The sequence below is a fragment of the Falco peregrinus genome, chromosome 1, assembly GCF_023634155.1.
Source record: "Falco peregrinus isolate bFalPer1 chromosome 1, bFalPer1.pri, whole genome shotgun sequence".
NCBI classification, from domain to species: Eukaryota; Metazoa; Chordata; class Aves; order Falconiformes; family Falconidae; genus Falco; species Falco peregrinus.
The window spans coordinates 119,298,785-119,323,490 of NC_073721.1; the positions used below are offsets into that span (position 1 = coordinate 119,298,785).

Here is a 24,706-nt window from a genome sequence, read left to right on the forward strand (position 1 = left end):
ACCAGGAGAGCACACGGAGCTGATCGCGTTATTCAGCCTCATGGCTATGTGACAGTCTCTGTCCTTCCCCATGCACCCCTGTCTCGTACCTGTCCTCTTCTGTCCCTGTGCCTTTGCACGGAACTGCTGCATTCATTCTCTGCAAGAACTGCTGTAAAATTTGGTGTCTCTGGACTGCGAAATCTATTTGGTTTCTGTGTGGCAACCTGCACTTCTAAGTTCCCTATGAACAAGAGCAATCAAGCCTTTGAGCAGAAACCTGCTTGTGACACTAATGAAGCCACATGGGGCTCATGTGAATTGACTGTGTTAGACTTGTAACTCTGGTATCTAGAAGCAGCATTTGCTTTCTCCTGCAAATGTAGGTGAGAAAAACTATATAGCTTCGCAACAGTTGTGCATTTGTGCTCTGTCTTCCTCACAATCTTAATTCCTAACATCCCCATTCCTTGCATGAAAACTGGCTCTTCAAGGCTCCTGAGACAATCCCTTTAAGTGCACAGGCCTATCATAAAATTCACCAAGGTATCCTAAGTGAGGGCTTTTGAATGGATATAGACAGAGAGAAAAGGAGCCCAAGTGCAAGAACCAAACTGCTCCTGGGTCTCACCTATGTAAGATGGAGATGTGGCTGAAGAGTTGAACTTTGGAACTCTTTGGTGTTGTCCACGGTTATATCTGCAGCCTGCCCGGTGAAATTCCCAAGTCCGATTCTCAGTGTTTGTGCACAGCAGCTTTCCCCTGCTGACAGCCTGCCATTCCCACCAGTAGGACCTGGAGCAAAGTTCTGCTTCAGGTGATTTCTAGAAAATACTGCGTGGTGTATCTAAGCTGCAGCCTAGGGAAAATACTATAATTTGTCATTTTCTGGGAACACAGTGAAACATTCCACCTCAAAGCTGAGACAAAGTGACAGGTCTGGAGCTCTCTGCAAGCAGACTCACTTCAGTCCAAAAGAGTGTTTGCTCTTGCCCAGGCCCCGTGAGCATGGATAACTGGGCACGTGGATATGTGAGCATGTTCCAGGCTGAGGATTAGCTCCTAGCCATTTCCTTTCTTTCCCATTTTTAATCTTTTAAAACAAAGAAAGAACACCATCTGGCTCCTGCATTCGTGGGATGCTAAAGTGCTTTAACAAAGGTGAACTGCTTAATTTCCTGTTACACATTTGGATACAGAAACCAAACATTTGTGTAACAAAAGCAGCAGAAAGGCTTGTTTCCCCTCTCCACGAGGCTCTCCATGTTCTGCCTGAAGACAGATGCGTCCTTTTCCTTGTACATCACAGAGGGATCCTGTCAGCTGTTGCCTTTAAACCTTCTTTCAACAAGACAGGATGGAGAGACGATGGTTGTGGAGGTGGTGGGGAGAGGTGGAGCAGCATCTGATTAGAAAGTGGAGGAAAGTGAAGGGACTGGGGAGATGGAGAAGTAGCCCAGCTTCTGTGTGAAGAGTAAAGGCGGGGATGCTGAAGAAGCATTTCTGTGATGTGTTGTGTAATGTGCTGTGCAATCTTTGGTGTGGGTCTCTGTGGGAAGGCAGGATGAAATATATCCATATCGGAGAGAAAAGATTTGGGCGGATTTAGTTTTCCTTGTTGTTTTCTTTAAAAAAATGTGTGAGTAGGCGATTTTTTTAGGTATGACTCAGGACTGTGACAGCAGGTGGTGGGACGCTGCAGGTCAGGGACATTGTGCCTCAGCCAAGTTGAATGTGTTATGGAGACTACAGCAAGTCAGCACATGGTGCCTGCCCAGTGCTGCCCAGGGAGCTGGAGGCTGTCACGGCGGCTGGGGTGGGGGCTGTCCAGAGCAGAGGGCATCACCAGAGCTGGGCTTAGGACCCCCAGCTGCTCTTTCACCCAGCAGACTGGGGGTTGGTTGCTCCCAGAGCCCTTCTGTGGCTCTGAACTCACCTGAGCTCCAATAAAACCCAGATCATTTTCCTTTTGTCCCCCAAAATGTGTAATTCAATTCCAAAACAAAATCGTGTGGCAGCTGTCCAGGGAAAGGGCACTACTTCTTCATCTTTAGAAGAGAACACAGTCTTAAATCGTAGTCAATGGTCCTTAATAACTTCCAAGGTAACATCCTGATGTGGGTGGGACATCAGCAGTGAAGGCACATGTTGCATAGGGGAAGGATTTATGTAGGCATTAAACCTCATTAAGACAACCCTGTGGCCAGACCTCCTGTGTCCTACCCTTCTGGCATCCTGCCCCAAATCCTGGGCTGGGCTTAAAATCACTTGGGGACTTAGCTCCATCCTTTCCTGGAGGTTTGTCCTGAGTGTTCTCCTGGTCACAGTTCATCGTGCAGAGGACACCTGCTTGTCAAAAAAAAGGCACATGCAGGATTTGCAAAGGGCTCCGAAAATACGTTTCTATTTCTAGCAACAGAGAGCTAAACATAATAACAAAAAATGCTCCCTGTTTCTGTGTCCTTACCACTCTGGAGCATTGTTTGGGTTTGGGAGAGACAAGGTTTGCAGGAAGAAGTAATATCTTTTAATAGAACATACGATATTGTTGGAGGGGGAAGAAGAATGAATTTTAGACACGTAAACCCTCTCTGAGCTCTTTTTTGTTTGTTTGGGTTTTTTTGGTTTGGTTTTTTTTTTTTTTTTCCCAGTAGTATCAGTTGGTTTAATAAAAGATTAATATTTCTTCCTATGAACCTTGGCTCTCACATCAGAACCAAAACATTTCTGCTATAACTTTGGCCTTAGGTCAGTGTTCTTTAAAAAGTCTAGGATCCCTCTGGCTGATGCCTCCTGCTGCAAAGTATGAAGGTTTACTGTGTAAACATTTTTTTTTCTCTTTCTTTAAAATGTCTAGCAAAACCCCTGCATTCTTGGTAATTTTCAGTACCCATTGTCAGGTTGCTTTCTGATGACCATCTCCCATCTAGACCATCTCTTATTTTAGTTTGTCTGCTCTGGAGTTCAGAATTGTTTTCTTTTTCCTGGGTACAGTCTGTTATTTTTCCAGTGAAGTTTCCATGCAAGTAATAGATCATTGGGGTTTAGCAGCTGCCTGAGTTGTACTCCTTTTGAAGCTCATTCAGCATGGTATTAAGACTAATACACCAACCTCATATTGAAAGTAGATTTGCTCTGACCCTTGCTCTCCTAGATAGAGGGTCCTTAAACAATCACACCATCATTGAACAGTGCTCTCTGTTCACAGCAGCTTTGAACTCTCTGGAGAGATTTGGCTGTACTCTCCCACCAGCATTTTTTGTGCATCCTTGCTAGGGCCCCTTAATGCCTGTGTGTATCCTTCAGTTGTACACCACCTACTTCCAAGTCCCCTGATGCTCTCTTCGTTGCTTTGCTATCCATCTCGTGGAGCACGTTTGCAGCGTGGGAGATCAATCCTAGGAGAGGGAAACTGCTGCCCAGCCCTGCTAGCACCAGGATGGAGCCCTGCAATGAGCGTGCTAGGGCTCTGCAGCATCGCTTACAAAGGGGAACGCGACAGGCAGAGGGGAGGAAAACTCCCTCTGAATTTCTGTCTGGGATATGTTACTGACTCACTTTGTGGGAATAAAAAAGCTGCCACCCTCAGGTTTTACAGTAGACCTGGTGTACACTAGCAGGGGTAGTCATCTCCAGAGATAGAGTGAGCCGGGTTTGGTGCACCCAGACCTTGTGCTCAGGCTCTGCTTCAGTGCCGATGGGTGGGGGAAGGAAAGCTCCGTCCCCGGCCGTGCTGGCTGTTGTGTGGGATCTTGTGTAACTGGTACAATGCGTGTGCCGCATTCAGCTTCCGACATCAGTACCATTTCTAGCACCAAAGCTGAGCATTGCCTTTTGTCTCTTCTACCCCTTCCCTGAGGTGAAAAACATAACACAGTACTCTTTCTCTATCCTTTCTGCTTGGGCATTGGGAAGGGTTTGTCTCTGTAAATATGTTCCGCTGAGGAAAGGACTTAGAAGTGAAAAGTACTTTAATTTTCTCCTGTACCAACTGGGATCCTGGAGACCATGTCTTGATTTGTCTACCTACATAAGTGAGTGCAAAGAAGTCTCATAGTGACCTGGAGATGTGACCTGGGGTCCCCTAGTACTGATACAGATGGGCCAGCCAGGCAGAGCCACAGTCTTGCTATGTGCAGGACCCTGTACCTGCTGCTGAAAATATTGCATGCCCGTCTCAGCATCTGTTTACCCCATGGGTCCCATCACCCCACCCCCTGATTTGTTGTTTCTTTCCTTGTTGTCATTGCCATCATTCCCTCTAGATGAAACCTGTTTCCCCATGAGGTGCAGGTGGCTCGTGCCGTGGTGCCTCACAGCTGCCCTGACTGGTGGTTTAGGGGCAAAAGAAGCAATTTCTCCCTACGTTGCAGTTGGGGGGGAAACAGGGGATGTGAGGGAACCACTCAATGTGGGTGCATGGGTTAAGTGTCTCTGTGCCTGTCCTGATATGTTTTGCGTGCGGAAAAGTCAGTGTGATATTGAATGTCCTGGTCTTTGATATCTCTGTGGCTCATGAAAATCTCTGCAAATTGAATTTGCGGCACAGTAGCTTATCTCCTGGAAGGAAGATGTAACAGCATCATCTTGTGTTTTAGCCAGACATTTTTCCTCAACACTTCCCCATTTCTGCACTGAGGAAAGAACAAATGTTGAGTCTTTCTGTTTTTTTCCCTTTCCTCCTGTTCAAAACATTAAGAGCCCTTCACACAAAGCAGCTCAAGTACAGAAGAATTAATTGGGGAAATTAGGTTGTGTTGTACTTCTGGCATTTTCTCAGAAATGGTAACTACCCTAATTCTCTACCCTGCCAAGACCTCCACCTGCACCCTCTTTCCCCCCTCCCCTTTTCCTCACTGTATACCTGTCTTTCTCCTGCTTGAGTTGCTGTTTTCATGCTGCTGCCATTTATTTCATTTCAGTAATGAGAGGGATGTGGCAGGTGAAGAGCTCTCATAATCTCATGACATCTTCTTTGAAGCACAGGCACAAAAGAGCAGTTTGTTTTGGGGAAATAAAACCTCCCTGCTATGGTACTTGACCTCCACGCTCATCTCTTCTCACGCCTGGGATATGTCGCTGCTGCATTGCAAGTCATTTGGCTCAGATTTGTTGTTTAATATCGTCTCCATATTCATGCAAACACTGACCTCAATGCTTAACCCTTCTGTGTTCCCCTCAAACCACCCAAACCTTCACACACTTACTGAGAGCTAATCAAACTTACAAACTTTCAATCAAAGCTCAGCCCCACTCCCAAGCATTTGAATTGAGGCTTTTGCTTTCTCTCAGTCATTGGATTTAGCTTCTTGATGGATTTTAACTGCTGGCTTTCCATTTGTGGAGGTCCTAGATGTAGCTGGATGGGGAAGAATTGTTTGTTGTTTGGTATTTCCTGGCCTAAAACACCTGGTGATGTACATGGGAGGTTTGGATTCAACGGTGATGCAGCGCTGGGTAGTAAAGTGGTGGGACTCCTCGTCTCAGGAGATGATAGATGGCTTGAAAAAAGTGTTTGAACAGAACTGTAAAAGCAAAGTAATGTATCAGAGGCTATCAAACACAAAACACCTCCCATGTTTTCAAGAAATCTCTGGGCCACTGATTATTAAGGACTGGAGGATATTGTGGGACATAGGCTGTGGCCTCTTCCGTTTCCATACTCTCCCCTATGCATCTCTGACTGAGGTCAGGGTCCCAGCTGGCAGGACTTTGGCTGCTCTTAAAAGCTGTCCGAACTGATCTCTGTTTTCCTGGGAGGTGAGGAGAGTACTGGGAGTAACCAGTGAAATGCTGGACCCAGGTGAGGGGTAGTGCTTAACTACCAGGAACTGGGAGATCCAGTTCCATTCAGAAAGCTGGGATTGTTTCTCAGCGTAGCCAGACTACCCAAGCCTGTTCAGCTCTGCTGTGAAAACTTGAGACAGCAAGTTCCCTGCAGGGATTTCAGGAGCCTTTTCCTTCCCATAAAACTTAACTAGGGAGGGCAGGACTCTTTCCTGTTTCAGTGTCCCCTGGGTGCAGCCAACAGATCCAGAGAGGCAAGAGAAGCTACTTGTGCTCCCCACCCATCCTTGAGTAGTTCCCCTTCTCCCCGCCTTGACTGTGAAACTGTCTTTTTCCCCTGCTCTCTAATTTGTATTGTTCAAGTGTGGTTCCCAAGCGCTTGCTGGAGGCTGCCTGCATGCAATGTGCTCCCTTCCTCCCGCTGTCCCCACTCTGCACATCCCATTAACCTGAAAGCTGCGAGATACATGGAAAAGAGCACAGAGCCTAGTTTGAGCCAGAGAGCCTCTCCCACAGTGGACATCCATCCAAAACGTGTTCCTTCGTGGTGTCACCAGACACAAGGAAGGATTTTGTACAGGGCAGGACAGAGAAACTGGTGGTTCCTGGGTTTTACCAAGGTGGTTTGATTTAAACTGTAGCTAGAGCAGAAGAAGGTGGAGAACCATATGCCAGCAAGCTTCATTATTCCAGCCCCAGGTAGACCAGAAAGAGTGTGTGTGCTCCTGTGCACACAGAAATTAACTGTTCCTACTTTGGAAGGCACAGCCACTTACAATCAAGGGAGACTTGGATGAGTAAAACTCTCTCCTCTCAACTTACCTATGTTGTTGGACCCATTTCCTCACTGCTTCCCAGCTGGCCAGTGACCACCTCTTGCCTTCCCATCTGCAGGACCATGATCTCAGCTCTCCTTTACCATCGGGAGAGCCATGAGATCACACATCAGTCGGGAAAGGTGGGGAGCATCCCCAAATCTCAATATGGTCAGCAGAAGGAACTCGAAGCAAAGAAGTTATAAGGCAGTTTAGTGGGAGCACGTATAAATTATGCCTTGCTTCAAGGCAAACTGAAGACCTTCCTAGAAAAATTAAGATGTAAATAGCTTCATCATACTCCTTAATTAAGATGTTTGCATGGAAAAAGCATTGCCTTTCTTTTTTCCTCCTGATTCCTGCATGGTCAGAGTTTCCACAGGCTTTCCCCGCCTGGTCCCCCCCTGTTTCATAGTCACAGCCACAGAGAGCTCCACCACAGCAGCTGGATGGAGAAAGCCCCTGTTTGCAAGCAGCTGTCTTTAATGCACAGGCTGTTTAGGGCTAGGCTGTCAAAGAGAGCATGTTCACTGCCCAATCAAGGGGCAACGATGCACAAAATTGCACACACACACAAAATAGGAATCTTTTCTTGGTGTGTGTCAAGCTTTGAACGCTTAAATGATTCCACCTCTCTCTTCCCCATGCAATTACTCCAGCAACACAGAAGATTGCTAAAGGAATTAGTGAGGGAAAGCTTTATGCTGCCTAATCAATATTATTCTGCTCAGTACAAGGCATCTTCCCCCCTCTGGCCTCAGTCATGTTCTCATTTGCCCTCTGAAGACACAAGTTCTCACTATGTCGGTGGTGGTGACCAAGAGGAAAACCAGCAGCATGTCTGCTGAAAATGTTTGTCATTAACAGAGTTTCTTCCTTGCATTAAAAAAAACCCAAACAGATGTAATACAGCCCTGCCAAAACCACGTGTCAGGGTTTTAAAGAGCCTTGCTGTGCAGGCCAGAAAGACCTTTTGTCTTCCTCAGTTGTATGGCCTTACAGAAATGGCCAGCAATCTTATAAGCAAAGACATGGGATGATAATTTTTCTGAGCATCACTGAGGCAAGATGCCAGATTTTATGGGCCACTAGACTGATCCAATATAGCAAATCCTGTGTTCCGCTGTGGATTCTGAGACCAAATTATCAATTAATGTGAAGCATTAAAAAATCCAAATCCTTTTTAGTTCCCTGCAGTCATTAGTGACAAGATACAATATCTATAGCTCAAATGCTTTGCCAGCATCCCCTGGCAGCAAGGCAGAAACTCCACTCCTATTTTTTCCAATACATACAAGGAAAACATATGAGATCAGTGGTTTTTACAGTCAGATTCGGCTGCCTCTTCATATTTACTTAGATGGAGGAATAAATCAGGTTTGGGTAACTCTCTGGGTTAGTTATTTGTTATTGGAATAAATGCATGGTAATAGATCTGACAGAGGAAGATGTTTCTCTTTCAGCTCTGTGTTTGAGGTAGAATTTGCTTTGTTCTGCACTATGTTATATTGATGGGTTGTTTTTTTTCCACTGCTGGATGACTTCATTTACTCTACTTCTTTCCAATGTCCATAGCTCTGCCACAGCTGTCTTTAGGATGTGGCTTTATGCGATAGATCTCTCTTTTCTTTTTCTCTAACTGTAACACTAATACAGAGGCAATTTAAACAACCATCATGAAACCATTTCCTATGCTTTTCCCCCACCCATTTCCCACCTCAACCTTTTGGGAAGGGAGGTGAGTCAGTCATTCACGGGGCAATTCCCCAAGCGGAATGAGCTGTCGGCTACATTTAGCAGCTCAATTTTCACCTCTGGTGCGGAGTAGGAAGCTGCCCAGGGTGATGACTAGCTGGACACACCCTGAGGCCGTATTTTTGATATTCCCCAGGCAGATGTCAGCCTGAGCTCCTAAGTAGCACAGCCAGGAGTGTCCCCCCAAACCACCGTGCTCATCAACTGCCCTTTTGTCTTGGGAATTTGTCTCCTTTTTTGTCCCCGTGGGAACATGAACACCTTACTAGGAAGTCAGCAGCAGCCCTTATGCTCCTCATTTACTCCTAATTTGCACACTGAGATCCCTGCCCCTTCTTGTCCCTCCCATTCCCCAAATCTTTCCTACTTTGATATGCTGGAAAATGTAGCGCTGTATTTTCTGCTTCTTCCCTTGTCCCCTCTGAAGGTTCAGTTTTGTGAGCGCTGGCAGGTTTATGGGTGATCAGAAGCTGTGGGATGAATTTTTTCCTTCCTCCCCCAACCTGTGACAGTACCAACGGGACGAAGACTTTTGGGGAAGCATAGGGTGATGTACGAGGTGCTTCACTGGGACATTTGGCCAACGATGCCCTTAACTCAGGCTACCCCGAGCTTAAGCCTGAGTAAAGACATCAGGTCTGGGTCTTGTTCTGCTGGAAGAGGCAGATGAGTCCCTGCACTGTGCCCAGGAGGGCTGGCAATGGGCAAGGAGCAGGATGCTTATGTACCCGATACAGAGGAGCCGCTCAAGCCCCCTAAAACTTCTCCTGTCTGGACAGGGACTCTGGAACCCCCAAGGAATGTGGCTTCACAGTCCAAGAAGAAGCTTCAGGAGGCCACCCCCCCACCCCTTGACTCTCACCCAGGTCACCCTCCCTCTGCACGAGGGCAGGCGATGGTGTGGGGTGCGAGGTGGTGGTGACCAGGGCCAGAGGGTCTCACCTGCCCCGTGCCCTCGCAGCAAGGGTTGTGCAGTGTTGGGATGTTGCAGCCAGCGAAAGACGTATGGTTCGGTTAAAGACATACCCTTTCCCTTCTTGTCCCCTTGCTTCATTCCCTCCATCCCTCCCTCCCTCTCTCACCCTTCCCTTCTCTTTTGTTTGTCTCCTTCCCTTGTTTTCACCCATTCACTGTCAGGAAGGGCCGCGTCCGAAGGGCCAGTTCAGCGCAGCGTGGCAGCGACAGAGACTGGCACCGCCGGCAGCTGCAACAGTGAGTGGATCTCGACCCCTGGGGCAGCTGGAAGCGGGGGACTGGTACCGCTTGAGCATGACATGACACGTGGGGTTGAGCAGCTTTGGGACTTGGTCGGGTCTAGTGCGTTTGGCAGCAAAGGGGCTCTTGTGTGTGATGGGAACTGCACGTGTTTCTACTGTAGTAACTCTCTGGGGCCTGTCTGTATGGTGAGATAATATGGGATGAATGCAATAGTCTTCAGTGCAGTCTTCCCCCGTGGGTGTCCAGCTGTCTCTGCACTAGTGGACGGTGTGTGCCGTCCTCTGGCTCTGATGGCACTGAGTGCAGCATGGTTTGCCTCTGTGCAGCTCAACCACTCCGCACCTCCAAGCAGGGTGGCATGTGCACTGCTCCCTGGGGACTGCCCCTGACTTGCATTGTCCTCTCAACAGTCCTTCAGATACCGTCAAATTGGCGCAGACTAAAACCAGACCATTGGACCAGTTGGACTGTCAGATGACAGCCCTGACGCCTTCTGTCTGCTGGTCTAGATGCAGCCTAGGTGTCGGTGCCCGGTTGGGTGCTTGCAGCTGCGATTAGTGGATGTTAACCATCGCTGCTCCGCTGCTGCTCCCACCCCTTGCCTGGAGGTGCTCTAGCAGTGCAAAGGCGTTTTGGTTTGCCAAGGTGGTGGCTGATGGGAGCCATGTGAGCCAGCTGAGGGCTGGTAACACCTCTGTTGGCCCTGCTTTCTCTCCCACAGAGGTGGGCCACCATACTGTTGTGCTGGAGCCTCTGTGTAGCGATGCTCGGCTCGGTGGGTCCCCAGGTGTTGCAGCACTGCGGAAGCCACCGCTAGCAAGCTGCAAGGCTTCTAGAGGTGAACTGCAGAAGCCTGTGAGAGGGGCAAACATTGAACTGGATTGTTCTATAAGGTTTTGCTGCTGGCACACAAGGAAGTGCTCTGTTGATCCAGAAAGTTGGGGAGCCTTGTCTTGAGTTGGTTTTGGAAATGGATTGAGCGAATCCACCCAAAGACACTGTCTGTGTGGAGCAGTCATGACCCCTCTTAAATTAAGGCAGGAAAGTGATGGCTTCCTTACTTTATTTCTTAATAGCTCCCCTGTGCCAGCAAGCCCAGAGAGATGGTCATAAATATTTCCAAAGTAGCCATGACTGGGACAAGCTACCAGGGTCCCATGCCCCAAACCTCCCTGTGACATTGCTAGGGGAGGTGTATGCTCCTGGCCAGGTGATGGAGGACTAGCTGTCCCCCTGCCCAGCCTCCTCCCAGCATCCCAACACTTCTCCTGCCCAATCAGCGATGGGGGTTAAGTGAACGCCTACACGATGTTAAGGACCTGAGTGGATCCTGCGAAGTGCTGCTGGGATCCGTGACAGAGCAGGGCTCTGGCAGTTCCCGACTGTTGCAAGGATCACACAGGAGTGTGAGTTCAGGTATTGCTGATTTTACAGAGGATATGTCAGCGGATAAGATGTGCTGCTGAAAGATTATTTTGTTACATTTATGCCTTTCTGAGCCAAAATTGAATTGCAGGGTGTGGATGGGAATTTAGTTCTAAGCACTGATGTAATTCTGTATCCTCAGCCCTGAGGGCAGTTTTTAAAAAATTATTTTCCCCTGTGCCCTGACACTGTTTTTTGCCTTTCAATCATGTCCTTATGACAGAACAAATACTGGGGTTGACCTTTGCAATGTGACATAATAATATGTGACTTCTTTATAGCTCTTTTCATCCAAAATGCTTGGCGCACTATGAATCTGATCCTGCAACCGTTTACCACTGAGCTTAGCACTCCCTGCTCCAAGCAGTCCCTGGGGAGGCCAGCGGAGCACTGACACACTGAAGTGCTATACCTGGTATTATTTGCAGGATCAGGCCCTGGAAAATTGTAGCCCGTGTCTGTGAACAGCCACATTTTCTAGACGGAAAGCATTGCCCTCTCATTTATGGGTTTTATTCACTATCAGAGTGCCATGCCCAGCACTAACATGACAGCTTCCCCTTGGCTAAAATGTCATGGCAGGTAATGTCTGGGTCATATTTATAGCTATCATCTACAACCCTGTTGCATCTTTTTGTTATTTTTTTCCCAGCCCTGAAAGCATGTTAATTAATAAACAGCCTTAGCTTATCCTGCACCATTTGATCCTGCAGAAATCACAGCATTTTATCTTATTAGCAAGTAGGAATTAAAACATTTAAACTACTCAGGGGGAAAAGAAACATAACCACTTTCCCTGTGCGTTCCTTCGGAAACAGCCTTGCACTTTCCCCTCAGGAACCCCAGACTCAGCCCCCTTGGCTTGGCAGAGGATGGGAATCCCAGACCAGTGAATGCTTGGGCTGAAAGATACTTTCTGCTCCGCTATTCCTGTTGTGAAAGGGAAAGCACAGTTAAGTGCACAGAGGAGAGTCCAGCAGTGAGATCCCAGCTTTGGACTGGGCTGTGGGTCCCTTCCATGTTACCGATGTCCTCTGCCGTCATAGCAGATCAGTTAGTCCTTCTGTGCCTCAGTTTCCCATTGTTAAAAGATGATCCCTGATCATCTTCACTGAGGAGATTCACATGAAAAAAAGATTGCAGGGGATACAGGCATTATGGTTTTGGGAGACAGGTAAGTACCTTAGAAATGCACAGGGAACCTGTGACCTGAGACATTTGCAGTACTGGTTCAAGGAAAGTGCATTTTCCAAGTCCTTGGTAGTTGGAAAATGCAAAGAGGGAAGCAGGTAGGATCCTTGCTCCCACCTCTGCTTGGTGTTTTCAGGATGGGCAGAACCAGGAGAGACACTTGCTCCACCTTCTTGGTGATGGGAAGTGGTTAAGTCTAGGGTTGGAGACCCATTAACCGTCAGCAGGTACCCACTTTTCTCTGTTGTTTGCCATCAGTAGAGCACTGCATCCCCCCCGTCCTTAGAAAATAAATTCATTAGGAGTAGAGAAGGCTGGAAGGGATTCCCTGGATCATCAAATCCAATCCCCTGTTGCATCAATCACATCAGATTTATCCTTTTCATAATCAAGCACCACTATTAAATGTGCTCCTAAGGGAAGACAGTCCCAGAATCTCATTGCTTTCACTCATAGATGCTTCTAATTTCCAGTCTATGCTTAGTCATGGCCCGTTTGTTAAACAGCAGGTATCTGGCACAGAAGCAAGAAATTTAACACAGTTTTCTTAAAATAACCACCCAAAAATCCTATCTGCAAAAAAATGCTGAGGTTGCAAAAGGGAGCGTGCAAGGTCAGGTAATGATAATGGGGAGGCCCAAGCTCACACTTGCCTCTGCCTTGTAGTACAGACTTTACATAATCACCTGCCGTTAATCTTGTATGATCCAGTTGAGGTACAGGCAAAAGTACTCACAGAACAAAGGAACTTCTTTGCTATTCTTCTCCATAATATTCATTGTGTAACCCTCTGTCTCTTTTGCCTGGTATAACTAACGCTAGGCTAAACATTTGACTGTTTTTCCCTTTCTTGGCAGGCTTTCCCATGCCATTTATTGCTTTACTGTACAAGCCACTACCTGCACAGCATCTTTGAGAAGGCAGTGAGTTGCATTGCCCCATTTTACAGGTTAGGAGGCGAAGGACAGAGCTATCAGCCATATCAACCCATGGAGCTGCAAGGGCAATTTTCCTCCTCCAAAATGCTCCTGCTTTATTCAGCAGTCTTATGCACTCCAAACTGTGCAATTTCTACCCAGCCAGAGGAAAGGGGCTGATGCAGCAGTCTGCCTTATGGCACACGGTGTACGTTGCATGCCACGGAAATGACGGGATGCTCTAAAGCCATGGCTTGCTTGCTTTAGTCTTGTCTGGTTAGTTAATCAGAGCCCACAGCGAATGGGCAGGGGGGAGAAAAGGGTGAGTATAGGCTGAGGTGCAAAACCTCTGTGTTACCCATTAGTTGTGACCCAGCCCATAGAGGGCAATGGCACACGGAGTCGTACATGCTTAGATCAGGTCGCTGCCGCACAGTGACTAAGGAGGAGGGCTCGCTTGCCAAAACCAGGGCTGCAACTAGGACACTGCAATCTCATGTTTTCTTGTTTAACTTGGCAGGTATTCAAGTGAAACAGGCATGGAGGGGAGGTGTCAGAGCTGATCTGGGTACCAGTGTGTAGGATTTTGACTTTCTATTTCAGTGCTCTTGTCTGGAAAAGAAATGCACTCAGAACTCCCCCCCTTCTTTTTTTTTTTTTTTTTTTAAGCAGTATTTAAATGTCATAAGAATCGTACAGTGCCCACCTTAATGTTCCTAACAAATTAAAATATTTTATTAGTCTATAATCTGAAAATCATTACCGTAGTTACTGTAAGAACCTGAAGGTCTCCAGAAAGAATGATGTCAGCGGGTCTAAAATGTATGCAAATATATTTTGGTGCCATAGAGGTACCAGGGGTCAGACAGGCAGCCCCCAGCCCCAGGGCGACAGGCTGTTAGTGTGGGAGGGAATGAAGCGCATCTCTCAGCCGGTTTTCCTGGAGTTTTGCAGGGTGAATGCCTGAGGCTGTGCCTGGATGGTTTGGGTGGTTTCAGAGGAAAGTGTTGGTGCGTTCCCATGCACCTCCCTCGTGGTGAGGGTAAGGAAGTGCTCCAGATGGTTCACCCCCCATCACGGGTGAGCCACTCTGAACCTCTGGCCCCATCCTGCTAACACAGACAGGGTGGCTGCCTGTTCCCCTTGGGCATCCACATGCTCCTGGTGCCCCCTTCCTCCTGCAGATGGCTTTGGATGTGTCCCTCCGAATAAGCGATGCCTGACACAGGGCAGGCAAGAGAGCTACATCCAGCTCCGAGAAAGCAGCCCATACCTGCTGCCTTAGGCATCTGGCACCCGGAGAGGCTGGGTGACAAAGTAGCCCCTGCTCTGGCCAAGTGACACCAGACAGTCCCAGAGCGGTGGCTCCTGAACTGGTCCCTTGCCCTGCGAGAGCCAGTGGGCTTCTGCTGGTCACTCCTCATTGGCCTGGGTAAGTGCCAAATGATTTAAAGATTAATTACCATTTAACTGGCTGTATTTTTGTCTCTGCGGAAGGCTGCAGTGGAAAAGACAGAAGTACTGGGATAATTTACCCTGGTATTACGCAGCAGATTACCCCGTACTTACAAGGTCACCAGTTACCATGTAATTAGACTTCCAGTGCAGTGAAGTCTGGGTTGGGTTTCCAAACCACTCTCCTTCCCAGTGTCAGAGAAGCAGAGGGATGGCAGCAAAGTGCAGACTGAAACCTCGTTAGGTGCATTTAAAGCTGTTAAATAGTTTAAAATTCAAGCTGGGGGAGGCGTCAAGCCACCTGTACCTGCCAGTGAGAGGGAGGAAAAAAACCCAGAGCAGTTTGTCTAGGAAATGAGGGAAAGGCAAAAGAGAAAGGAGGGCTTCAAGGGAGCTATGGGTGCTGGGCGGCTGCGGGCTGAACAGCAGCAATGGCTGCTGCTCTTCAAGCTTCCTCAGGCAGAGCTTTGCCAGTGGTGGAGGATGCTGCTGAGCCACAGAGCTGCACAGCCACGGGATCCTGCCCTGTGGGATGGTGTCCATGGGGTCACGTGGGATGCTGCAGTGGGGATGCCCTGTGGGTCAGGACAGGGGTGGGCAGCAGGACACCCTACCTATGCCCGTTGCCTCCCTGCCTCTTGCTCCAGACTGCTGCCCTCTTTTACATGCACCCAAATCAAACACCTACTCACAGAACATTTCAAAGAATGACAAATGCCTTTGATTATCAAGCACAAATGCCAGTAGCAGCTCATCGCACCTCGGGTGGCTAATAAAGCACCGAGCAGGTTATGATCAATATACAGCAAGTATTGCTGTAAAAGTGAGATTGTGGCTGCCCCAGGGCAAATTACATTTTGTCTTTATAAACCCTGTCCTCCTTGAACCAAGCACAGTCCCTCGTGGGGTGGCAGCTCCCCAGCAAGCCTATGGCTTTCAGTGTGCCAGTGAAACAAATGCCTTTCTGAAGCCATCCATGTAAAGAGCCCAAGTCAAAAAGCAAAGTGTGTGCCTCTACAGCAGTCATTATTTTAAATACCCTCTTATTACATAGCCATGTGTCCCTGATTCAGCCCCACAAAGAGTATCCGTAAGGTCAACAGTTTCTGCAGAGGCGCAGCAGAAGCAAAGACAGTGTGAAACAATTGATTGCTGAGGATAGAAAGAGCTGTATGAAAATAGTTTGTCTAAAGAATGACCAGAGTGGGGAAATGTGCTACCTGACTGCAAATATTTACAAAGTTGTGAGCCTGAAGGTTAGAAAACATTGAGAGAAGTATATAGAAGTCAGCACAGGGATAATGCGGTGAGAATGAGGCTGGGGAAAATCTGTGGCGAGCGGGAAATTTCCATCATGTAGGCAAGATTTGCTTGTGATTTCCTGACAGAGGCTGTGGGTTACCCGCCGGGATATATGGATTGGCACCCATCAATACCTTAGCAAATCCTTTAGGGCCTCTCTCACAAAGGAAAGAGGGCAGAATGAAATTTAACAGTTTTTTTTCAGCTTTACTCTTCAGGCTGTAAAGCTGTTTCATACGCAGACATGTGTGTCACTGCCTGTGCATGATGCACACACATACCTAACACTCTTGGACCAGAGCAGCTTCTCCAGAGGCGGTAAAAACAGCCAAGGCTTTAAGCCCAGCATTTGTAGTCACGTTTCTCCTTGAAGTAAATGCTCCAGCAATGACATAATTGAGGACTGTCCTGTCTGCTCAGCATATGTCTGCAGGGGTCATTCATCCTATCAGACACTGCAGAACATTAGCGGTTTCTTTAGACTCACTTTCTCCTTCTGCCCTTCCTCTTGTGGCTAACCCTAATGGAGAGCTGGTGGCTGGAGACTCCTCTAGGAAAACTCGCCTAGTTCGGAGAACTGACCATCTAGAAGCAGTCCTATATTACGGCAGAAACAGTCAGATGTGTCCTGCCGGGTGTTGGGTTTGTTGAATGGTCCCGGTGGGGCTCCCTGGGGTGGAGTGTCTGACTGGCTGCAGGAAGGGGAGCAGAAGGCAACTAGCGATATCTACGATGGCCACTTAGTGCTTGAGGGCTCTAATGGCATCTGGGAACCAGGTTCCTGTGTTTGTGGGTTTGCTTATTTATTTACACTCCTGGCTAAATGAAGTAGGGAGGAAGAATTTTAACACAGTGGTTTAAAATGCATGGGACTCCAGCAGTTCTCTCCTACTCAAGGGCATCTGGAAAACTTGATAAAGAATGGAGGAAATTTCAATGCACAGAAAGTCTTGGGTGGACAAACAGAGTAGGAGAGGCTGCAATGCTTTATGTCTTCAGATTTTCAAATTTAGCTTGTTTTCTATCACAATCCTATGGCCAAACCCCAGCCCCACTTTCTGCACATGCCACCATTTGGGCTGTTGATGGTTTTAGTTCTGCCACTTCCCAGTGCTGCTGCTGCTCCCCCACTGCAGCCGTGCTGGTGGGTGCAGTCGCTCTCCTGCGCCTGTCCATCTTTGGCTGTTGTCACCATCTGCAGCCTCCCCTCTGTAAGCCACATCACATTTTGACGGGGATGCTTCAGGCAGGCATGGGAAGGGCATGTCCAGGGCAACCCCCTGTATTTTAGGTGTCAGGAGGTTCATCCACTGGCTTCATATATTCAGTGTGTCTCTACAGGGACCTAAATCATGGCAGGGGGAGGAGGTGGCAGGTTGGGGTTTGCCTTTGCCGTGAAATGCAGCTCTCCATTCAGCAGTGCCAGAGCTGGCACAGCTTTCCCACCGGCACTGATGAGTTTAATTGCATCATTAGTAGGTGTGACACTGCAGCCTCTGATGATGAGCTCTTTATTTTAAAACCGCTTGCAACGTGTTTGTCTGAGATGCCATCTGTGCCTGCACTGCCTTCATTAGGAGACAAAGAGTATGCATCTTCTGAAGTTGTTCTGTACTTCTGTGATGTTACCCTGCTGAGAAACCACTGTGCGACTAGAGGGTGAGAACTCATACCTGAAGGAAAGCACCATCATCCAAAATGCTTAAACAGGCCAAATAAACCATTAGGGAGCGCACCATTGGGAACCGTCCTCAATTGGCCTACAGGAAACTGGCTGGAAGGAGTGATCCAGCTATTTTATTGCTCAAAGTTTTTCATCTTGGTGAAGTACTAAAGCCCCATCCTCTAATCTAATGAAAGTTTTCAGGAAAGCAAGGAACAGGTTTCTATTTTTAAAGGACTTTAGATTTTTGTACCTCTACACCATGATTGTGCATGAAAGTCTCTGGGTTGCCTGGCCAGTTTTTAGATACAAAAGGTATTATTAAGATTTGTGGGCATGGATCTGAGCATCTAAGCTTCCCCCTTAAAAACTCCATACTCAGCTACATATTTCTATAGATGCCTCTTGATCAGCCGACAGCCAGCATGCTCAGAGTGTTTCACTGCTACTTAACAAAATTCACAAATGACAAACCAGGCAGGAGCTGCCAGAGTCCAGCTGCACGTAAAGAAAGGTTCTGCTTCTATAGGGAGTTCCCATTTATTATACGGGAGTTCCCAATGTATTAAATTTCTCTCTGTACACTGCCGGGGCTATGCTCAGTGATTCTGACATTAACAAGAAATAGATTTCCAAACAATCTAGCTTAATGAATTTTGAATATGATTATGATTAATGCTAAGGCAGTTGAACTGATTGTCCAGCATCTACAAGTTAAGTAATGGAGCCTTATCTAAGTCACGTATAGTCTTCAGCCTGGAATGGCTCTGGCTGCAGACAAAGACAGAGCATTATGGGTTACCCAGAGGGGAGTCACTGTCAGGACAGAGAGAGAGGGACGGTGGTAGGGGAGATTATGAGATACTAATCTGAAAGCATTTTAGTGTAGGGTGATCATACATGCAAGTGTTTTATTGGTCCTATTTCCTAAACTGCATTTCTCAGGCCATTTTGAGACTTCACTTTTATGTAGCCAGGTTGAGATTTATTGGGAAAATCTTCCTACTTTCTGAAGCCAGAAACTGAGCTGATTTTCATTCTCTGCGTCCGCCAAAGAGCAGAATCCTGATGGACGCGTTTCTTGCATCATGATGGTTTAACTTAGTCTCTATCTGATTAGCTTTTGAGCTATTAAACACTTCTTGTAGCATTACCAGCTCACTGCAAAATGATAATGCAGATCAGTCATGGACAATTTCTGTTGGCACATGCAGTCTTTGCAGACTACAGATCCCCTTTGAAGCTGTATCTAGCCGACAGCTGTGCTGTTTCACGGATATTGCATGTCTCTGAGCAGGCCTGTCCTGGAAGAGTGTGGCGTGGTACAAGGATCTCCAGCCTGGTGGAGACAAAATGGTAAATCCATACGGTGCCTGACAAACTATGTGATGGCTGTAGTTTGACTAGGTTTAGTGGCCTTCTCAGCACCTGCTGTTGTCTGGGCAGTGGCCAGGGAAAGGTGGCTTAGTTGGTAGCTTTTGAACAGCCTAGATGTGGTGCCCGTGTTGTGGCTGTGGTGCAGAAGACCACAGAGGCCACCATCTGCATGCACCCCTCTGCACAGCTGCCCAGTGCCAACCCACATCCCAGCAGTGGGACTCCTGGGAAGCCACTGGGTCTTCTACCGGTGAATCTTTCCCTCACGCTACCACTTTCCTCCACTGTCCGAGATCCTAGCGTGGGGTTTTGTCACTCTGGACCAAAAGAAACTTTCAGTAGGTGGTCCAGGGGCTCAGGAGGCTGGTCACCTCTTCTTCACCTGGCAGGCTCTAGCAGCAACTGTCAGGGTGGTGGTGTAGGACCTGCTGGGACGTGGTGGTGGCCTTGCTGACTTCGTTACTAGGTGCGCTCACCTCTCCCCAGCTGAATGAGGCAAGGGTGGGGTTTCTTACAGTTTATGTCCCTGTGTTGGAGATCATGGCTTTTGGAGCATTTACTTCTACAAAGATAAGAAACTGGCCTTTGATCCTCTGCAGGCTGGTTGTGCAGCCCTTTTCTAGCAGTGGGTGCTGCTGCTTTGAGTCCTGGGAAGTAAATAGGAGGGGTGAGCTGTGGTAAGGAGCACACCAAATAGATTATTGGCAAACATAATTAAAAATATATGTGCGATTACTCCTCTGTTTCCCTTTTCTAACCATCCTCTGCATTACCTCTGGCATTTTTAGATGGCAGATAATATAACTGAGAGGACTCTTGGGTACAGGCAGCTCTTAGAGCAGCAGTGATTTATCTCAGGCCGTTTTGAGGTAGCAGAATTTACCTCTAGCTACAGCCACCCCTCCATGTCTGCCCCCCCTCATTTGCATAAGTAATTGGCAGCTTGTTAATGGCTCATTAGGAATGCTGAAAACCGTGGGATTAAAACACAGTCAGTGGAGCAGAGATGAGGGGAAGGGGGAGAAAGGCCGCTGTCCCTGCTTGCAAATTATACCGCTTGATTCAACGTGATTCAGAATTACAGGTCATAAAGCAACTAGATTGTTAAATGAAGTAAGGAAAAACAATGTCAACGGCAGGCTTTATTTTTAGACTCATGTTTAAACACAGTGTGTGCATCTGGGGGGAACAAACAGTCCCCTGCCAAACAGTCCTACTGACAGCAGGAAGGTCTCACCCCTTTCTCGTTTTCACATTAACCCTGCCTGGTCAGTCTTTCCTGCTCCTGAGCAAGTCCATCTGGCTCCTTACATCACCTCATGATGTGGACATTTGGTTCTTTTCCTCATGCTCTCCCTGGTTAAGTCCAGCACTCCCCTCTGGCAGCAAGTGACCTGCATCTTCCCTGCTTTGGCCACGGCTGGGACACCCAGTGCAGCTGCAGGCAAGTAGGAGAGGCAGCTGCAGGTTGCTTTGGGCGTTCTGTAATTTTCCAAAACCCCTCTGTGATCGCTTGCAAATTGCTGTGAGATGTCTTCAGTCACTGGCATGCAGGGGAGCAGGCAGCAAGCCCCACGCTGCGGCACTGCCAGAGCCTGCAATGGAAGAGGTGGTTGGCGTAGAAAGTGAGGATTAGGAGAGGATCACATCTGCCATTCCCAGAAAGCAGAGCGTACACATGCAGAGTGCTGCATGGTGAGGACACAATAAGTCAAGTCAAAATCTTTGGAGGAAGCTTTTTCTTATTTGCTGAGTGTTCTTCAGCTCATGTTCAGCACTGGCTATGACAGCGCGGCAGCAAAGGCACAGGACCTGAACGCAAGGACAGGGCTATGCAGAGTTTGCAGTGATGGCTTTTGAGTCGCTTAGAAGAGGCTCAGCCCGAGGGCTGGTACAGCCGTAACGCGTGACGCCTCTCAGTCAGGAGAACACCTTGGGGATATTTTGTGGGCAGAGTAATTCTGGCAATGGTGTAATCTCAGCTATAGCTAGAGCCTTTCTTTCTGGATAAGCTGAAGGAAAATGACAGATAAAGTACTCGGAATCACACCCAGTCACAACTTGCAGTTACATTCAGCTACCTCTGATTTAAACCACTTGGGTACTTAAGAGCCCAGTAAGGTGACAGTTAAAACTATGGAGTAGAGGACAGCTAAGGTTCAGCAAAGCTCAGCTCTGTCTGCAATGGCAGTTAATCTCTCTGCTTTGCAAAAGGCGCCCAGGAATTTGTCAGGACCCACGCAGGCAAAATACAGGCACATGTGATCGGGAAGAATCTCTCAGTGCTGCTGGATGCAGCACTGGAGGCGAGAAAGGAGTGTCTCCTGCATCCCCAGCCATAAGCACGTACTGCCCTTTGCCTTGTCCCTGAGAAGCCACCTTCTCCTGCCCCAGCCTGATCTGACAGACTTCGACTAACAAAGGCATGATCTACAGCAGTTTTGTTTGCTGTTTGTTTTTCTCCAAGAGCTCAACTTAGCCAAACAGGGGTGGTTTTCCTGCTTCTTGCTTGCATTGCTTTTTTTTGCCCTTGTGTCCTCTTGGGTCACCGAGCCACCTGCGGCTCTTATTCATACAAGGCTGTCCAGAACTGCTGAATAACACATCCTGCCCGCAGCAGGAATCAGCGTGTCCTGATGGGGACGTACATCTGGCTGCTGGGGGAAGGTTCAGAGCTAAGTATCTTCCAGGGATCACCCAGCTCCTAGAACTGAGGGCTAAAGGACATGTGTTCTGGTGCAGCCCAGCCTGGGATGACAGCCAAGTCTGCAATTAAATAAGATCCCAGGTCATCCCTACCTACAGCAGCAGGAACAGAGACAGCATTCGGGGAATGCGTGTGTTATCATTACATCGAGGGGACTGAGTGTTGGATTTTCCTGGAGAAAAATGGTGCCAAGGTCTCCACTACTGCTACATGATTCTGTTCAAACTCAAATGTCTCAACTTCCTGCACATGAAAGGGAAGTTCAAATAATGCTGCACCATATGAAGACACCTACAGTGAGTAGTTCTTGTGACTTTCCCAAGGCAGGAGCAGGAGCAGGGCCTTCCTGAAGTATGCCAGGAACAGGAAGAAAGTTGTCAAATGACCTTGGAAAGTGAATGTCAAATGACTAAGGAAAACAAAAGCACGGGCTTATTTTTCTTTTTATTTCAAAGTTGGGAAGGAAACTGCACAAAAAGGAAAATAAAATACTGCCTTAGAGTATGGCAGAGACCAAACTCTGTTCTTAACAGATCCATGAAGCAACCTTCAACTGTGAGCATGGAGTGGATGGCTCGGTACCTCCCCTCTGAATGCCACCCTGGGCTACAGCCCAGGAGCTGGTATGTGAGCCGGGAGGGGGAAAACAGCACTGCTCACAAACAGCTGCCTTTAATGTGTTAGTCTCTGGATTCCCACCAGTCCAGAGTTCTCATGAGGGCTTTTCAGCCATACTTTGGTTTTGATTTCCATGGTACCTCTGTCAGCGGCCCAAACTGCAGGCATAGTGCACAGTCTTTGCTGAACGGTGCTGCTCCACTACCTGCTGCTGTACTGTCGAACTCACTGGGGATAACAAGCCATCTTTTCCTTTCCTAATCAGCTGGATGTCATTCAGAAAGGTGGGACAAGGAGAATCTTTTCCCCAGACACCAGCTTTCCTTGGTAGCAGACAAACCCCAAGCCTTATAAGCCTCCTACTTGTACATAGCACTTATATAGCTTTACATCGTCAAAGTGCTGTACTAGCATTAAGTAATTATCTCTCTCCCTAATGGCCATTAATGCTGGCCTTTCACAAACCTCCCCCAGCTCCCCGAGGTTCATATCTAATACAGCAATAAGCTACTCCAAGGGAGTGGCTGGTTATCTTGCAAGTCTACAGGCTTGGATGTGTAATGAGGCTTCAGAGCAGAGGCCAGGTGCCCTGGAGTATCAGAAACGTGGCTGTAGACCAGGTCATGCACTTGGGAGTATCCATTAGAAAGGGGTGGAAACGAGTAGGTGATACTGTGATCTTAAAATGGATACAGAAGAAGGAAACTTTGGCCACTCAGAGGATGTGCACTTATTGTTCTGTTTATTACCAGGATAGTACTTCAAACTGAAAAAGCAAAGCAGTGGGAGTAACATGTCAATGTGGGCATGGAGACTTTATCTAGGGGGAGAAAGTCAGAGAGCTAAAAATGTCAAGCAAAGCTAGACAGCCATGACAATGGGATAAAGAGGCCAGTCTGCAGGTCTATGAAGCATTAAAATAACAAGGAGAAAGGGTGAGCTTGGCAGCGTCTTAGGATTTAAAGAGAGGAACAGAGGAGGATTTACTTGCTTTATTTGCTTGAAAGCAAATCCCTCTTCCAGGTTGTGGAGTGTCTCCAGGGGAGATGTTACAATGCCACTGTTTGAGGATATTTTACCCTTAGAGGCCTTTAGAAGATGAACCTGCATGATCGCTGGGCTCCCCCATCCCTGGCTCCCAAGGGAAATGGAGGAAGATGGGGTAGGAAGATGACGTGACGGGTTTAGAAAAGACTCAGAAGCAGCATGCTTCTGACAAGCATCAGTCTTACATGGACCGAAACCTGCCAGGCCCAGCTCTGAGCAAACAGATGTTTGCCTGAAATAAACTTTCAGCATCTCTCTGAAGACATGGTAACGATTCTTTGCAAAGCCAAGGACATGCCATGTAAACTGGCTTTGCAAAAGAAAAAAACCAGCATCCTTTTTTTTTTAGCCTGATTTAATAGCATCATTTTACTTTTATGCTTCTGGCAATGGCTGGTCCTGTAAAAGAAGTGTGTAGCCATGGGAGTCACGTGCAAGTCTACAGTGGCATAATACAACTCGCAGCCACTACATGTTATGCAAAGGATTTCTGTCACTCTGAACACACTCTGCTTCCTATGGCATCAGTAGCACAAGCCCTCTGTGCTCAGCTCTAAATCATTTTGCTACATCAGCAAGTAACAGGGTATGGCTGACCACAGACCAGGGAGACTCAACTTAGTGTTGACTTACTACACAGCTTCAGCGCAGGGCCTTCCCCAGCCTTCCTGCATCTGTTTTCTCATCTGTGAAATGGGAATTTTAATCCTAATCAGTTTGTGAGGGAAGCAGTAAGGGATAGTCAAAAGCAATGCTTTAAAACGTAATAGTCAGCCTTATGTGTCAGGCTAGGCATTGGAGTGCTTTTATGGTATAGTTTAATTGATGCCTGTTCTGCTTATAGCCAGCTAGTAAGTGCAAGACTTAACATTCACTCTCAAAAATGTGGCACCCTGTTTGGGATGCAAAGAATACCTCTGCAAAGAATACCTTCCTTTTTATGAGCACAGCTGAGCCATATTTTTCTGGATCCACATGTTTTCTGGGCATTGCTTGGGACTTTTCCTCCCCAAATTAATTTGATTAGTAATTATTACCAGATTAATTTTTAGTAAAAGATATGTCTCACATGACATACAGGGCTGGGAGGAATGCTTTGGCCGTCCCTGGACTCCACCGTATGAGCTAAGCCAAGACTGTGTCGTCGCATCCTTGGTACAACGGTTGACTGTGTATGTCACTTTACTGGCAGTTCTTCCCCAGGATGTCTCTAGAGCAGATGAAAGACCTCAAGTTTATTTTAGCTTATTAGAACTGGGATGGCTTGTCTGCTCTGCTTTCAGGGCCAGATACGCAAGTGGTGTAAATGAGGGGCCCCCCATTCAAGCAATACTGCGCTAATATTCTTTGTGTAAGCTGAGAAGCTGGTTCATAGATTCTGAACTGCTGTAAGACCTGTTCAAAAGGGAGTTGACTGTGCTCAACACATCGTACGACTTGTAATTGCAAG

The 24,706-nt window shown here is 47.6% G+C and overlaps 1 protein-coding gene across 4 annotated transcripts in view; it reads left to right on the forward strand.

The window, feature by feature from the left end:
* NTRK3 (neurotrophic receptor tyrosine kinase 3) overlaps window positions 1-24,706 on the forward strand; it is a 231,823-nt gene that overhangs the window by 187,538 nt on the left and 19,579 nt on the right. For 2 of the 4 annotated variants that reach the window (XR_008749358.1, XM_005242418.3), the window contains exon 16: window positions 9,474-9,548. The exons of the other annotated variants lie outside the window; for them this stretch is intronic. Coding sequence is in view for 1 of the 2 variants with exons in the window: in XM_005242418.3 (XP_005242475.1) it covers window positions 9,474-9,548 (75 nt within the window). In the remaining variant the exon portion in view is untranslated. The remainder of the gene's footprint in view (window positions 1-9,473; window positions 9,549-24,706) is intronic. 4 annotated transcript variants of the gene reach the window in all.